Source organism: Branchiostoma lanceolatum, chromosome 1 (genome assembly GCF_035083965.1).
Source record: "Branchiostoma lanceolatum isolate klBraLanc5 chromosome 1, klBraLanc5.hap2, whole genome shotgun sequence".
Classification (NCBI taxonomy): Eukaryota; Metazoa; Chordata; class Leptocardii; order Amphioxiformes; family Branchiostomatidae; genus Branchiostoma; species Branchiostoma lanceolatum.
Window position 1 is genome coordinate 40,018,935 of NC_089722.1, and position 17,466 is coordinate 40,036,400.

The 17,466-nt window shown below is 40.0% G+C and overlaps 2 protein-coding genes across 2 annotated transcripts; one reads left to right on the top strand and one right to left on the bottom strand.

Annotated features, from left to right (window-relative positions):
- Window positions 1-5: 5 nt before the first annotated feature.
- On the top strand, window positions 6-4,837 carry LOC136428259 (Golgi-associated plant pathogenesis-related protein 1-like). The gene is made up of 6 exons (XM_066417638.1): window positions 6-128; window positions 1,342-1,482; window positions 1,992-2,131; window positions 2,829-2,941; window positions 3,890-4,028; window positions 4,641-4,837. The coding sequence occupies exons 1-6, from the start codon at window positions 86-88 to the stop codon at window positions 4,761-4,763; spliced, it is 699 nt and encodes a 232-aa protein (XP_066273735.1). The 5' UTR covers window positions 6-85; the 3' UTR covers window positions 4,764-4,837.
- A 948-nt stretch (window positions 4,838-5,785) lies between these two features.
- LOC136422828 (uncharacterized) lies at window positions 5,786-16,051 on the bottom strand. The gene is made up of 8 exons (XM_066410730.1): window positions 15,857-16,051; window positions 13,112-13,209; window positions 12,517-12,661; window positions 11,543-11,683; window positions 10,604-10,719; window positions 8,937-9,049; window positions 7,989-8,124; window positions 5,786-7,464 (listed from the first exon to the last, which is right to left on the bottom strand). Exons 1-8 carry the CDS (start codon window positions 15,915-15,917, stop codon window positions 7,342-7,344), a joined length of 933 nt encoding a protein of 310 aa, XP_066266827.1. The 5' UTR covers window positions 15,918-16,051; the 3' UTR covers window positions 5,786-7,341.
- Between the last annotated feature and the right edge of the window lie 1,415 nt (window positions 16,052-17,466).

A 17,466-nucleotide genomic window follows, 5' to 3' on the forward strand; every position in this document is an offset into this window, starting at 1 on the left:
GGGGTGCAGCAACCTCGCCCCAGACTGTCATTGCAACTTCTGGAAATATGTGGGTTTATGCGAAGCTCCAAACTTCCAAATATGGATGAAAGACTTTTGTGCAGCCAGCTGTGAATTTTGTATTGGAGGTAGGACGCGTTTATAAAGCCATATCTCACCGGACCCGCGGCACGTGGGCGACCTCGCTGCGACCAGGCGTCGATTTTGACAGAGCGCTCAACAAATTCCATCGATAAAAAACGAATCATGTTACGCTATGTGTGTTTTGTTGTCACTTTAGTCATACTTGTACGTTTTGTATGGTATTCCCATTGTAAAGTCAAGGCTAACTCAAATTCAATCTAGGACGCAGCGAGGCCGCCAACGTGCCGCAGGTCCAGTGAGATGAGGGCTTACCGTTGCTACGCCTACGTATGGCATAAAATGCATACAGAGAATATTCACATTTCAATTCATACCACAGATATGTCTGCTTTACGAAAATAAAGAAATGAGTTACTCTTGTGGCTCAGTATCCCGGGAATACATGAAAAACATGTCACCGCTGACCTCAGTTTTTTGTGTGACCAGACCAGACCAGACCAGACTAAACAAAAAGTACAATGAAATGGAGTTCGATAACCAACAGAAACCCCCGTGTATAACGTTTTATGGTTCGGTTCAGATCCACTCTACTCAACGTACATTTTGTACATATTGCTTTCGTGATCTTTCTTGACTTGTTTATTTGCATATGTCCTGGTACACTGTTTACATATCAATAAACACTCTGTCGATCAGATAGTGTACATGTAAGGTTACCTGCGGTAAGGATTTCGTGTACATGCCTCTAGCCGCATTGTTTATTGGTTTATTCACTCCTTTAGCTGTCGTGTGTAAATGGAACAGCTACTCTTCTTGGAGTAACAAATGCACACAGAGAACATGGACAGGATTAGCTTCCTTTGCAGACCTCCCAGGCGGCGCCGGCGATAATTTTTGGGATTGCTGATTCGCGTTTTTTTTTTAACTTATCGGGGCGAGGGTCTTTTGCGGGGGAACGGTTCAAAGAGCGCATTGCTGGGGAACCCTTGTACATGTATTGCCGCATATGGGCTCCCCATTATTGCAGTAATACGGTCTTTGAACCGTTCCCCAGCAAACGACCCTCGCTCAGATAAGTTTTAAAAACGCGAATCAGTGCTCTCCAAAAATTATCTCCGGCGCCGCCTGGGAGGCCTGCAATGGACACTAGCATACAACAACATCTCATAATAACAAGTACTAACAACATATATAACATATCACAAAACCGCATGTGCAATATCGTGTACCTCATCAGTTCATTTGGTATTTTTGAAGAGTCCATTGGCAGCGAGTGCCAGAACAAGTATGCAGACGAGACCTGCGACATGCTGGCGAAGCACGAGATCCACCTCATGCAGCGGTTCCGGTACTTCATGGCGTGTCGCTGCCCGAGGGTCTGTGGGATCTGCACGGCAGGTAGGCAACACATCACAGTACAACTTCATCTGAGATGTATATTTCATACCTGGGCCGCAAAAAAAGTTCGATACGGGTGTTCCTGACTGGGTGATAACTTTGGGTTATCACACGGGCTTCCATGGAATATTTTTGAATTTTCATCACTCAGATGTCAGATCGAAAACTTCCTGTCCCAATTAAGGCGTCGATCGAAAAAAAAGGCTTGGGTCGACAGGTATTTGCTAGGTTCTGTCGGGTAATCGGAAGCACACATACATAATCTGTTATGCGAACACCTAATCAGTACTTGTAGATTATGTTATGGCAATTCTTGATATTTAGTTTTGGACTGTGTATATCTATTATTTTGGCAATGATGTTATTTTGTATACTAGTAATTATCCTTGAATTTTCTACGTACATGTATATTATTGCATTGCCTGGTTAATTGCGATTGCACTTACTGATTTCTGTATACTTTTCAATTGACTCAGAATGTCACTTCTGTCTTTTAAATCTATTTTCAGAACTAGAAAAATTCCCGCCAACATCCCCACCAACGCTACCACCGACAACTCAGGACTCTTACGATGTCGAGGTGGAATGTCTGCGGCTTCATAACGAGATAAGGAGGTATCACGGTGCAGCAGAACTAACCTGGTGCCCGGTACGTATTTTTAAAGGCAACCCAAGGAATATAAGGGCCCAAAAAAGGATTTTGAAAGTCAATTCATTTAGTCATTTCTATCTATGATTAGTTCGAACAATACTATCACAATGTATAGAGACGTCCATGTTACAAAAATAACGACTTCGTTGTTATGTGAGAACTCACTGAAAATCGTCACCATTTTTTTTGTAGGCTCACGAAACTGAGGGGATCGTGGTATGGCATGTGTTTGCATGGTTTTAAAATGCTCAAAGTATGAAGTTATTACACAAATGGGCTAAACAGTGTTAGCAAATGCCACTGTCCCTAATATTGCTTCGGTTGCCTTAAAAAAGTAAGACAATGCATGTGCTATGTCCCTATTTGTTACACGTGCCAAGTATATGCAGGGTAACAGTTACACATCCAAAGCAATTGGACAGGTTTTGGTCTTATTAGACTTAGATTAAGTTATTTAGATTACTTAAATTAAAATTTATTATTTTAGTCTTAGTCTAAAATTAGACTTTACTCCATTTAGATATCGATTCACAGTCTACGATTCACTGAACTAGCAGCTGGTGATCCTATGCTGTCACGTGAAAAATCTGATTTCTCTTGTACATCAAGACATGTTTCTTTCCTCTCATGATTTTTTTGTTCCTTTTTGTTGTTACACTTCGATTGACACTATCAATTGCAATTCCCTTAATAGGAGTGTGCAGATTTTGCGCAAAAAGTCGTGAACGGAAATCAAGACAGCAAGAAACCACGGACACATTCAAGCCCAGAGGACCGCACCTGGCTGGTGGAGGGGGAACAAGTCGTGTGAGTCTTGTCTTTACTTTTTTTAAAGCAGGATTGGAGACTGTTATCAAAGCGCATCCATTACCTAATGCAAACATCATGCGGCCCCCTGGCCCTGACACGATCGCCTAGAACGTACCTAATTCCTCATACATTATCTCCAAAAGCTAAGCTAGTCATTTTCACCGATCCGGAAAACTCTATCAATTCAATCAATATTTCAATCGTCGCAGGTCGATGTAATCTTTGTCAGCTTTCTTTACTAAATATCATGGAAATCCGTTGTTCCTTTGTTCAGTAATTCTCCTTAGAAGATTTTCACTATAACGCCAATGCAGTTCTAGAGCAAGCTGCTAGGGGGCCCAAACCTACACCACTTCTTTATTACATCACAAGCTATTTGCCACCCAAAAATCAAGCACCTCTAGTTCAAAATATACGAAAATTGAAGTTCTGCTGCAGTACCAAGGTCACATACCATGCCAGGGGGCCCAACATCGACCATGAATTTCGGCTCCACAACACCCGCCCACATATCAAATATCATCGTAATCCATCCAGAGGTTCTTGAGTTATGCTGACTACAATAGTCCGGAAACACACACACACACACACACACACACACACACACACACACACACACAGACACACACACACGCACACACACACAGACAGACAGACACGCCAAAAACAATATCTCCATTTTTCATGGAGATAATTAGCGCTACGGGGACTTCAAGCCCGAGAGACATGGTTGATCGGCCCTTCCAAAAACCCAAGTCTGGCTCCTAGGCGGCGCCGACATTTATTTTTGGGGAACAATACGACTTCTCCAGCAAATGATCCTGGCCATGATATGTTGAAAATCTCAAATCAGCACTCCACCTAAAAGGCCTACAAAGGAGGCTAGCTGGACTTGCGTAAGCTCATGACTGATTTTATTGATTTATAGATTTATTGATTCTGTAGGCATGGGGAAAGCCTGCAGTTCGACTCGTCACAGATAGACTGTTTGACGGCCGTGAAGTCCTGGTACAGCGAACGGGACCTTTACGATCAACAGCATCCTCTAAACTCCATGCTGGAGTCAGCCGGTCATTTTACACAGGTCAGAGTCAAAGTGCTAGAATTGTTAGACAAGAACAACATTTTAAGAAAAAAATCTCACTTTCATTAGCTTTAGCCCAATTTATAATTAAGCTATGGTTATTAGAACTTCTTCATCTTCTGAAATATATAATTAAGCTATGGTTATTAGAACTTCTTCATCTTCTGATATGTTTTGCTGTTATATTTTAATGGCACATCATCAAATGCGCAAATACATAGATTGTTACATGGTCGATAAATAAGTCAAGATTTTTCTTCTTTTCATTTGATTTGAAGTCTTTCAAACATCTTTCTATGCCGTGTGTTATATGTATTGTTATATGATAAGAAAAAAAAATAGGCACTACTATTTTAGCCTGAGAGTCCAAACAGTGAAGGTAGAGCCTGGAACTAAACAGAATGGCACTAAGGCTAAGGTATTTTTGAAACTTTTTTAGATTGATCATATTACGACACTGAAGGCTTTGCCACTGACCCGATGCTTGAAATAATATCAATGATAATTTGCAATGCAAATGAACTATTTTCAAAATCATATTCGCAAAGAATTTCCAATGTCTCAGATGCCGGTCACTGCTGATGAAACAGTTGTCTACTTTCTCCCCTATAGATGGTGTGGAAGAGTACACGGAGAGTGGGATGTGCTAAGTCGAAGAATGTTTTAGCATGCATCTATGAGCCGAGTGGCAACACACAGAACCCCTACACTATCGAAAAGAACGTCCAACCATAGGCTGAACCAGATTTGGTAAATCTTCGACAATGCAGAAAATCGTACCATCGGTTTAACATTGGAAATATTGGCATCTTTCAGTTCATTATATCCTATTGTGCCATAAATAATTGAGACTATGGATGGCTAGATTGAAAATTATCAAATGAGAAATGGCAACTTTCCGTGTGATAAGTTGTACCAATTATCACACTACTAATGCCTAATCTTAAAATGACTAACTTTTAGAAAACTATCATAATAGTCTTGGAATTTCGTAAAAGTAGCAAAGTAACTAATAGTCCTCAATGGCCCATTATGAAAATCAGTAATCTTGCGGAAAATAACATCGTTAACACTCGTTTATTTGTTGGCCGCTACGAACAATAAAGTTATCATGGAAGTAGAAACGTAGTCTATTGTGCTTATTGATGACGTTCAGTTGTTATTTGGTTGAATTTATGTATGTCAAACTTGCCGATATGCCAGCAAGTAGATAATGTAAGACACTGCCCCCAGCACCGCATCTCACGCTTCGCGAGATTGCACCAAATGTCCTTAATTTTGCCTGTTAAAACAGACTTAGTCTTTGAAGCCCGCCACTGTGTTACTTTAAAAAAGATATCTATTTGACACTTGAGGTAGAATTGCTATTATGTGAAGTTTATGAAAACCCGATAATTTTTTTGGTGCAAGCAATATCGAGGAAGTCCGAAATTGTTGGTTGGGTGTCTGGCAGGTGATTTGTAGTTACATGCTAGCTGCAGACCATACCTCGATTAAATAGTCTGTGCATAATGCTTCAAACACGTGGAGAAGCCGGACGTTTCGCTGGAGGAGCACCAGAGAAAACACACTCTCAACCACTTTGTATAAACGTCACTATATTAGTTCAATACGTGTCCAGAAGAGGTACTTGATAATGAACTAAGTGGTCAGCCTTCTTCCGAAGTTTCCTACGGAGTAAATGTATTTCCGGAAATACTTCCACGGAGACTGTAGAATAAACTTTAATCTTAAGTAAACAAAATCAAACGATAGTGTTCTGATGACATATTGTAATATTTATTGCACTGATCATACTGAAGGATGCAGTCCTTTATGAAGAACTGCATCCTCTTCATCACTATGAATACAAGGGGAGGGATATCTATTCTCAAACCAACATATACTTTGTATTACTTGATTCATTTTTAATCCTGCATTTGCCCTATTAATATTTTGAACATCAATAGTTGCATGTGATATCTGTTTAGCAGTATTTGATTCTCGGCAGAATCCTACATGTAGTGAAGGTTGAATGGGCGTTAGAAGGATGACGGCTGAGACACAACGATTTACCGGTTTCGACCTTTTATTCAAAAGTCTTCTTCATCAGAATCCTAAATGTAGTAAAGGTGTTACCCATTCTGTTTATGAATGAAAAGAATATGGGCCTGCCAATTTTCTAATTGCACGACAATTAACCTATCATCCCATTGGAACTCATACTTAGATACAAAGAAGGGTCTACATCGTCATCATCATACCTCTGCATACATCAAAGAATGTTCGGACATTAGAACAAGCAATGTATACAAGTATACGACATATGAAATCAGTACGATAAGTTGCTCTTGCCCATATGATTGTGTGCATTCAAACTCATTTGTATACACCTAGTATGTATGTATAGATGTAATAGACCTTACGAAAGTCGCTGTATTTTTGTTGTGTCAATAAAGATCTCTCATACATGGGGGGGGGGGGGGGGGCAGTCTTCAATCAATGGATTATAAATGGTCCAGTTCATTATCAAACTGTGATCACATATTATATGTGTTTCAAAAACAACATCTAGGTAATGCAGTTGGGTACCAATTGAGTGGAGCACAAACACACTGCAAACATTATTCTTAAAACCAGCCCTAAATTTCTGAACATAGCCCACCTTTTTTGGGAATAACAGATTATATGGTGGATACTTTTGGGGATTATCCGTATATCGTTGCTATATAATGCAACTGCTGCCTAGGCAAATCTCAACGCAAAGTTTTCACTACAATTCTGTTAGGGATTCAGATATTAAGCCAACTTAGTATCTGTAGAATCAGAACATTGGCCTATGTACTGTGTATTTCTTTTTATCCCTATTGCACTAGGACGGCGACCTCGCTGCGACCTAGAATTTGACTGAGCGCTCAACGATATTCATGAATAAAGAACGAATACTTTTACGCTTTGTGTGCTTTGTTGTCTTTTCTGTCACACTTTCACATTCCAATAATGAAACCAAGGCTTACACGAATCCAATTTAGGTCTCAGTGCGATCACCGTCTAGTGTAAAGAGGGCTTCAAAGATTGTTTTCGTAATTAGGATGTTACTTTTTATTCTATACGTTGTATTATGTTTAATAGTTGTTGCCTACATTGTCCCGTGTACATGTATCGTGCAAATAAAGTTCTATATTACGTTGATGAAGGTTAGACATCCAGGTAGTAAGATACGCCACAAATAATTACTCAAGCAAGTGAAGCAATTGGATTGATTTTTTGTGAATTTCAAAATTTTATCCAGTTGCTTGAGTAACTATTTTTGGCGAAAGTTCAGTTCCCGGATCTACATCTGCACATTCCGGTGGAATCGGAAAACAGACTTCCAGTTCCCTGCCTCCTCGTAGATGCAGCAGAGGTACCGGTCTGTTTTGGCACACCCCACACTCTTTGTAGACTTCCACACAAGCTGAAGGAGACAGCAGAAAGTATGGGTTAGTTCTCAAAAATATCTCGGGTATTGTGTAATGAACAAGCAGCTTCAAAAAAGTAGGGAGATAAGCAGGGAATAATGCCGGAACAAATGGAAGTTTATTTGCAAGTTCTTGCCCGAGGCCTTGTTGCAACATAAAACAATGTAAAGAAAAAAAATGCTTGGTAGGTTTCTTCGAATATCTATAGACTTCGTCACAAGAATTGTAGACATGCCCAATAGTAGCGTGCAATTCAAACCACAGGGTACGCTATGAACGAATGAGTTCTGTCCTGTTTTTTTTTCGCTATACCGCTGCAATGCTTACTGTATTACTGTTCGAATCCCATGAAGCCACCGATCTTGTGCCCTTGGGAAAGGCACTTTACACAATTTTCCTCACTACACTCAGGTGTAAAAACGGGCATATTACGTATTGGCCACGACACCAGCAATAGCTGTGTCCCACGTGTATTGCACCATTGCATTTCTAATCAAATCAAATCAAATCAGGCTCTGACCTGTGTGAAGTGTCCAGATTCCTCTATCTGAAATAGAGGATGACGCGGGTTGTAGACGTGCCTTTCCTCGTACCAGGACTCCACGGCTGCTTGACAGTCCACACGCGGGAACTTGTACATCAGGTTTTCTCCGTGCCTGTAGAGGAGTGGTCGGTAAAACATACACTCTGTCAGGAGCTTTTGTTTGCTTGTTTGTTTGTTTGTTTGTTTGAACCTTTGTTTATTCATGATAAGCTCCAATCGGCACGCAGGCCGCTTTTCATTGACGTCACGAGGGAAGAGATAAGGGTCAGATACAATATAGCAGAGTTACACAGTCATTTGAGTCCTAATAACGCTATCAACATATATCATTACATATATATGATACAACAATATGCAATCGCTACAACATGCAACATGTATTCATTCTTTCTATTTCTTGACTAGAGGTGAAAAATATCTAGATAAAATCTGCATCACAAGACATATCTTAAGTCAAGTGTAATGCACGAATTTTTAATGTGATCTTATAATATAGATGTACTAGTCTAATAATATATTGATAATATTTAACGGCTCTAAGTGGCAAAAATGTGCTAGATGCTGGCACATTGTCAACCAAATCCGTAGTGTGTTTTTGGCACACATTTTGACAGATTAGCCAAAGAGGCTCGGTGGGCGTCACTCCACCACCAGGGAAGGTCTTGTACAGTGCCTTTCCGAAGGGCACAACGGCGGGGCTAACGCTCTAACAGTTGCGCCACATCGACATCACTAGTCTAAGGGGCATTCATTTAGGACGTCTAACAACGACCTGTTGTACATGTAGGTAATGGATCATCATTCAAGCGATTATTGTAACTACCTTGCCAAAAATGTTTTTAGTATCATGCATGCATGACAACTACGTGACACTGTACTACCCTTTCTTAGATGGGAAAATGATTTGAATATCAGAAAACTCACTTGATCATTTTACCATTCACTTCCCACGTGCGATATACTGACTTTGAATGCATCAATGGTGAATTGGATCCTTCCAATGCCTTCACCACTTGTTCTGCAAAGTCCGCACACTTCTGCGAAGAGAATCAGTATTGTCGTTTTAAGGGGGAATCAACCCCAGAAGCTGGTGCTATTTTCTATAAGACTATATTGATATGAATATCAAATCCAGCATATTTGTAAAATTTCATCACAGATTAACAACGAAATATTACATTGGTATATTTAGTATATTGCACAACAATTGCACAAGGTACAAGGTATGGCATCCACTGGTTCTATGTCAAGCAAAGGCTAATCTACCTAATACAAGAGTGTATAGTATGGGATCAATTAACCATTCATAATACTGTAGCTGGATAGTTTCCCCCATGCAGACCCATGTATGGGGATGATAGCTATTCCTAAGCGATAATTGATTTAGGTCTTGGTCGATTTTTAGCTCGAAGCAAGAAGAGAATTAAGCTGTCAGGGCTGAGAATTGATGAACAACTATTAACAAACAAACATTGTTTTCAGGAACGGCCCTAGATTTCCTTACATCGCTCCATTTTTCTGGGGGCCCTGTTTTCAAATCTTTCAAATGTTGGAGGCTTTTATAACTGGTTGCTATGGTGACTGAGAATTCTGGGCCGCTATTTTGTGAAATGGTACAAACTATGCGTGAAGGGGCTCCATAGATCCCTGGTCAGGGTGAGTTTTGTTACACAGACTAACAGGACAAAGCAATTCCACTGAATGTACGACAACACTGAACCAAAAAATAACTTAATGCGATACATTTCAGAATAAACGTTGCCAGTATCCTTATTAAACGTAAATAATGCTAACATTGTATGTTTATACATATACTTTATTTGCACGTTCTTGCCCGAGGGCTAATTACATCATTAAAGCAATGTAACAATACATAGAAATAGTATACAGACAGTACAAACTAACGATGGTGACAAGTGGAACAAGTTACTATTCTAAGGACTGCTACTAAATTAAGCCTTTTGGGTTTGAATTCCTATTTGGAGGCATTGGAAGAGGAAGTGTATCACTTTTTCTGCAATGTGTGGGTTTTGCGAGGTTAACAGGGTTGTAGTTTTCTTTTCGTCAGTAAACGTTTGGACCAAATTTGGAAATTGTGGTAAGTCTTGGTGGCTTCTATGAATACCTCTTTTCTTGTTTGATCATTAAAGGGACAGCTTGAGATAAAATGTATTTCGTCTTCTTACATCATTGCAGATGTGATGTGAAGTGAAGTGAACTTTATTGCTCAACAATCGTACATGGTACAATGTATGGCATGAAATCAACAATCTGTTCTACAAGGCTAATTTATCCTACAATTCTAAGTACAAAATATTTTCGAAACCAGTGTATTTGTTACAATATATAGTCATGTATGGGTAATTCTGTCTCGCTTTTCGAATGATTTATGGAGAAATTGACCTATGTACATGGATATAGGAGTCGGACATGACAACAGTACATAGAAAATATCGCTCTGTGTACCAGATAGGGTGAAGTTTGTCTTAGTAGTAATAGTCTGTAAAAGCATCTCTCTCTCTTTTCTATAAGTTGGACAATTCATCACAAAGTGGAATTCATCTTCATGTGTTTAGCCTGATATTACATACCTGGCACCAGCTCAGCGGTTCGGCACCGTGACGACTCCGCTTCTCATTATGAAGCCTCAGACATTCCTCCTGGGGAAACACGTCCTCGGGGTTTGACGTTGCTGCACTTTCGATATCTAAATCAGGGAATATATCATTTTCCGGACATCAGGTTTTATTTTAAGTGCAAGACCTGTGCTTAATGTTAACAATGGATTCTACAGTCTAGATGCAATTGCAAATCTCCAATTGCAAATTGCAAATTCTACCGTTCATCGCACGACGTATTTCGGCGTGTGTATTACATAACGTCATATCACGGATACCATTGCCAGACAGGCAGCTGAAACAAATGTTAACTTTGTTTTGGTGACATCTACATGTTTCAAGAGTAACAATTCATTACGCTTGTGGCAGAGAACATAGTCAAAGTCCATGCTCTATATATTGGCTCTGTACTTAATCTTTTTTCAGCATTACGTACATGGCAATGTTAAAGGACCATTTCAGTAAATATGTAAACATTTAGCAAGACAAAAGGGTTAATATAAAATGGCTCACAATGTTACAATAGTCAATACAAACTGTTCTGAGAAGTATTGTGTATGGCTGTGCATTTTGTTGAGTTCTACCTCTTGCCCAAAGTCTTTTTTCTTTAATGAAGACTAATTTCATTGATATGTCGATGAAATGATAAAAGAAATTGAACAATTTACAGGGATTGATGGATTTGTCCCATATCTGTATGACTGTATCTAATCAATCCATCTTAGTTATTCTTTGGATTCTACCTAAAATGCTGATTTGAATTTGTATAAGTCAATTGCTTACTTGTTTCCACTGTCTTGTGTGTGTACTTTATTTATAAAAACTGATTTTGATAGAAAGACTAATTATCATCCCAATTACAGTGATTCTATCTGTTGTTTTTGTTGATAATAACAAAATGGAGCTGCTTACTCATATTGCAGATTCCGCATGCTTTGGGGCATTTACACGCCATGAAATACTGCAGATGTGGCTTCTCGTGGAGACCACGTGTTGCGAAGATGTCGCACATGTGGTCTGGATAGACGTTGTCACACTTGAAGTCGGCGGGGTCTTTGAAAATAAAGTTAGAAAAAGATTATCAACGCGTTATGAAAGTCGCTTTAGCATCACAGAACGTTATATAACTGATCATGTGGGGGTCAACCTCCATTGCTTTCTAAAACAAGATTTTGAGTAAGAAATTAGAGCAGTCCTCAGTAAATATTATAGCTCCATATATTATTGACCCCTCTCGGAGTCTACAGAAACATTTATGATTTTCAAAGTAGAGTGCCAATATTCGTCAAAGATTAGGAGAATAGGAGGGGCGTTTGAGGGTTAACGACTACAAATACGAACTCAGATATAATGCAAAATGTTAGAAACTGTAAAAGTACGCCAAATAACAGTTACTGAAGTGGTTGGATATGATTTTGAAAACGGTCAGACTTTTCAAGTAACATCCACTACTTTTCGTCAGTGACTCTGAGCGAGATTTGTCGAACAGCAGGTTTTAACCACGAACTATGAATTGATTATGCAAATAAAGTGAAGATATCTTTAGATATTCCAATAGGGAAACAAATTAGACAGTCAAGACATGGGCGCAACTGTAACAAGCTATCTTCCACCCAAAAATCAAGACCATGGCAGGTCCAAGTCAAAAGATACAAAAACGGAAGTTTTGCTGCAGTACCAAGGTCACATACTAGGGGGCCCAAAATCGATCTTGAATTTTGGCTTCACAACACCTGCCCACATACCAAATATCATCGTAATCCATCTAAAGGTTCTTGAGGTATAATGACTACAGTAGTGCGGAAACAGACAGCCGCTGCAGACACACCCAAAACTATATCCCAATTTTTGATGGAGATAATGAGGTAATTTGATAATGTTCTTACCTGCGATGCACACTCCACATGTGGCTGGGCAGTTGTCGACCATCCATGCTTTGTAAACAGGCGAGACGCAGTGGTCCTTCAGTTTGTAGAAATTGCAGGCGCAGTTGCTGTAGACGTTCTTACAGTCAGCACTTCTTTTTACAATCTGCAGAAGAATAGATGTTTACATATATATATATATATATACATATATATGAATTTGTGTATGTGTGTGTGTCTGTTTAATGTATCTGTGTGAGTGTGTGTGTGTGTGCTTAATGTATCTGTGTGTGTGTGTGTGTGCATAATGCATGTGTGTGTATTATGTGTGTGTGTGTGTGAGTCTATGAGTTTGTGTCTGTATAATGTATCTCTCTGTGTGTGTGTGCGTGTGTGTGTGTGTGCATAATGTATCTCTGTGTGTGCGTGTGTATCATGTACCTGTGTGCATGAGTGTATGTCTGTGTGTCTGCATAATGTATACGTGTGCGTGTGTGAGAGTGAGTGTCTGTGTCTTCATAATGTATTCTCGTCATGTATGAATTAATGAAAACTTTATTATTATGACTGAATGAATGAATTTGAGTAAATCTGTAGCATTGACCTATGTACTCACCCTCTTCACTTCCAAGTCTTTAAGGAACTCCTCCCTCTCCTTTTCATCTGTCGGGAGAGGAGGGGCACCCTTCAGAATCTCCATGTCACTTAGAGATTCTGCAAAATATGTTGTATAAATCTTCATAGTCTATGCTCTTCATGGAAGACATTTGAAGCAAACAGAAATCTTTGAAGACAGAGAGTTAATTAGGGTTAACAAGGAAGGGGGGGGGGGAGACCTGCCTCAGAACTCAGACGTTTAAAGCGTAAAACAAAACAATAAGTTTTAATGTGTAGAATCTGTACTATTCATAGTCTTACTGGATATAGACCGACGAATGCCTACTATTTTATTTTGCCTATACGAATATTTGGTCTTCTCGGGAAGGCAGAATTATCGTTTTGTCTTCAAGACTTTGTTAGGATCACAGGTATAACAAACTGAACCACCGTTCTACTGATTTCCCCAGCCTACAGTGTTTGATTTTAATGAAAATGGCTAAAAGTGTGGACGCAGTGCGTCAAGCTTCTTTGATATGGCGCCGACACTTTTAACTGTACGCGTCTGTAAACAAAGAACAAAGGGAAGATAACGTACAGTAAAACAACCATTACTCATGTTTTTGTTGGTATGATGTCAGTCAAAAATGTCTCAATTGTCGACAACATATCACGGTCTTGTCAAAACAAGAGAAGATCAAAAGTTAGGGGGTCTCATCTTTATTAAAAAGGGACATTAATCACATTTTAAGGGATATGGCCTTCTATCACTGTTTGCCGAACATTAGAGCATTGTTATCGTGTTCGTGCACGCGATGACATTTAAACAGTAGTGGGCGAATCGATTCCCGTGGAAGAAAACGTGAATAGATCGAGCTGCTTCCAGAAGCGTGGGGGTCAACTTCAGAGCTTAGCCCCATTTCTTTCCGTTCGAAATTCAAGGGTGTCCTCGCCAAATCTTTTTATATTTTCGTTACAACGGGGTTTACGAACACAGCTCTGATCACAGCTCTAGCCTCTTTTGTACCTTTTTTCTTTTATCCATTGCTAAAAGATGAAAATGTTGATAATTTAAATTTCGTAGCCATTGAGAGGACGAGTTCATAGGAATGTCCCGTAGTTTGAATAAATGTCTCATTATTTTCCCCGTATTCTTTATTCAACGTTAATGATTTCCTTGATCCAGAGCAAAATACACCAAAAACACAGTGGAGCGTTAAGCATAATAAGAAAATGTTCACAACAATGTCTATAGTACAATAAACCTCAACAGGAAATAAAGGGTATGGTTAAAATCTTGGTGTATAGATATAGACTAAATGGTTCAAATTCAAAATCATTATGATCGTGACTTTCTTGCACGAAACTGTATCTAACATCCGTATTGGATAGGATAAGAAAGAAAATATATAAGAAAAACATTTTGTGGGTATCATTTCAATGGGTAAACATTTTTCAGTCTTAAAGTAGAGCAGGAAAATGTCTAAAGTTGACCCCACACCTCTGTGTGTAGCTCGATTGTCCATTGTTTCCCATTAAAGGGGCATATTGTGACATGAACATGAAACAAAATTCTTTGTTTTTGATTATTTTTCTACATCATTTGTTGAATCTACCTTATAACACTGCACAGCAATATTCATCACGTACGGATGCGACTTTGTAGTGTCGTGCGAACGTCTTGAAAGAAAATATATACGCAATCCTCACCGCCGCTTGAATTGGCCGCCATCTTGTCCAACATTCCGACGAACTACCGAACACGCGAACGAACGCCCGACGTTCTGAAGTTTGTTTACTTGTGGTGATTTTCCTGTGACGCTCGAACTCCGACCATAACGGTCGATTCGGATTTTTCGTAGCGTTCTACGCTGGCTTATTTGCATATTAACTTGCGGGACGCAAGTTAATATGTAGATGACCAGATTTTACACGTTTTGCGTTATTCGTCGTTTTGTTAATGGTGGAAATGTGACAAAATGACGGGAATATGTTGGAAATAAGTAACAAATAAGTTACAAATGTGAATCTTAGTGTAGATCTTTCAAATTCTTACTATTTGTAGTTTTTGCCCAACAGATTCTACAACATGCCCCTTTAAATGCTACCTCACCTGCTGATGTTCACAAGTGCGTTGCCCACAGAAAAAATGGCTTAAAGTTTACTTGGTATCGACATGTTCAGAAACAATTTCAGATGAGACCCCGTGGTACATACTGGTAGTCGTCCCAATGTTCTGCAGCCACCAATTACTACCTTACGAAACGTTACGCACTTAACATATAGAACAAAATCTGCTTTCTTTCCGCTTTACTAGACCGACGAACGCGTACTATTTTCTTTACTGATACGAGTATTTGGTCTTCGAGGGAGAGCGAAATAGTCGTGCTGTCTTCCAAACTTTGTTTAGACCACAAGTTACGAGCCACCTAACAAATTATCAATCGGTCGGTAACAGCTGCATTTTTGGAACAGTAATGTTTCACAAAATCTAGCTGTGTTATGCCGTATAGTAGATCCTTGTCGACGTGTAGATCTTTCAAAGCCCCGATAAAAATACCTACCATCGAACAGCAAATGTTACCGCGGTTTATCAAAGCTGTTGACCGATCCCTTAGCACCGCCCACCTCCATTAAAACAAAACGCAAGTAAATGATATAAGTAGAAATGCTCAAATGTGACGGACATGCAGTTAACCGCTTATTGCATATCGAAGACCTGTCTGCTATGCTTTGAACCCCTCAAATATATCTTAATCCTTACTTGCGATGGTAAGCAGAGGTAGAGCCATGACGAAGAGAGCGACATGTCCAAGTACCCTCATCCTGCCGTCTTCAGCCACACCAATGTCTTCCGCACTTCAAACTGGAGAACCAAACAGTCGACTGTCTCACCGACGAGACTACGAACGTTCTGACGATTTTGCGGGCTCCGCGTTGTTTATCAAGCTCCCAATGACGAACGTGTCGATTTTTATCAGGAAGATAAACTTTAACCTGGGTACGTGAATCATGAGGGCTGATGTCTGATCAACGTGGTCGAGGTTACTGTCCACGTATGCAGGCCGGAGTGACCTTCGGTAGGGCAAGATAGGTCGCGATTGGTCCTTTTGATAAGGATATTATGGGTACATGGTGAGATCTATGTCCACTAGAATAGAAGAAAGGGCGACGACATGTTCTGTGAATTCCGTGGGCGTCGTATTGTTTATGCTGTTTTGAATGGCGATGAATGGCCCTTTTTATCAGGATGATACGGACGGCAACGACATAACGACGTCTAAGTCAAATTAGTCTTTCAGATATAGGATGGCATATTCTGACCACTGCAGCAGCAGAACACAGTGGATTACTATCAATGGCATATTGGACCCTCTCTCCGAAGTCGACTCCCTTTAAAGCATGCTATTCAATATATTTGGCTAATCTATACTATTTTACAGCCATCCGCGGAGCCTGGTAGAGGCTAGATTGCTAATCCCTTGACAAAAGCTGGAGTTGATCAGTCGAAAATTTGGGCAGTCCAACTCTATGTTGGCAATTGCAGTTCAACTGCGACTCAGGATTTCTCATACCAATCCGTATCTTTTGATATAAAATCTGGCTGCTTCAATTCCTAGACACCCTGGCGGCAAAGATCAAACGTTTTCCCCCCAACATGGCAACTGACGCCACCACCTCACAAATCGTTCCCCCGCACGTCAGGCCGGGGCGGAACTACACGGCAGTTGTGTATTTATAGCAACACACGCAACATGAGTGACGCCTTGTGTGATCCTCTCGGTGATTCCGCCGTGGCGGCGCCATGTTTACATGTTTGTGGTTCCGTCGTGTATATGTTCAGGGTCATTTGACATGTCACCAACGTAGTATATAATGTTGGCGTGTTCATGATTTGTTTTTCTGGCTACTTTAGACTTCTGGCGAACCATGTAGTAACTAACAGTTTTGATAATGACATCTGTTAACTCAGCCGAAATTGTGCAGTTGTGGGGTTGCTAGAACAAAGTTTTAGGAAGGTGCTGGTCCTACTGAACCTCTGGTACATCATGGTTGTAGTGGATATTTTGGGCCACCGAGGTCGCCATCTTTGTATTACCGTCAACACAAAGGGTCACTTCTTTGCCATAAATCAGACGGAAAATATGTGTTTGCCGAAATGATTTATTGCATAGAATTTATTGTTTGTAATAACATGGGGTTAAGTATAGTGCTTTGGTGTGTCAAAACAACTTAGTTTGGGTTTTATGTCTTCAATTTGGAATCCATCAAAATATGTTAAAGATTTCAACAGCAGCTTATTTAATCTATTTCATCTTGAGACACCTGGGTGGCCGAAACAGCTACGATAGCTGATTTCCATTGGGGCCCGGT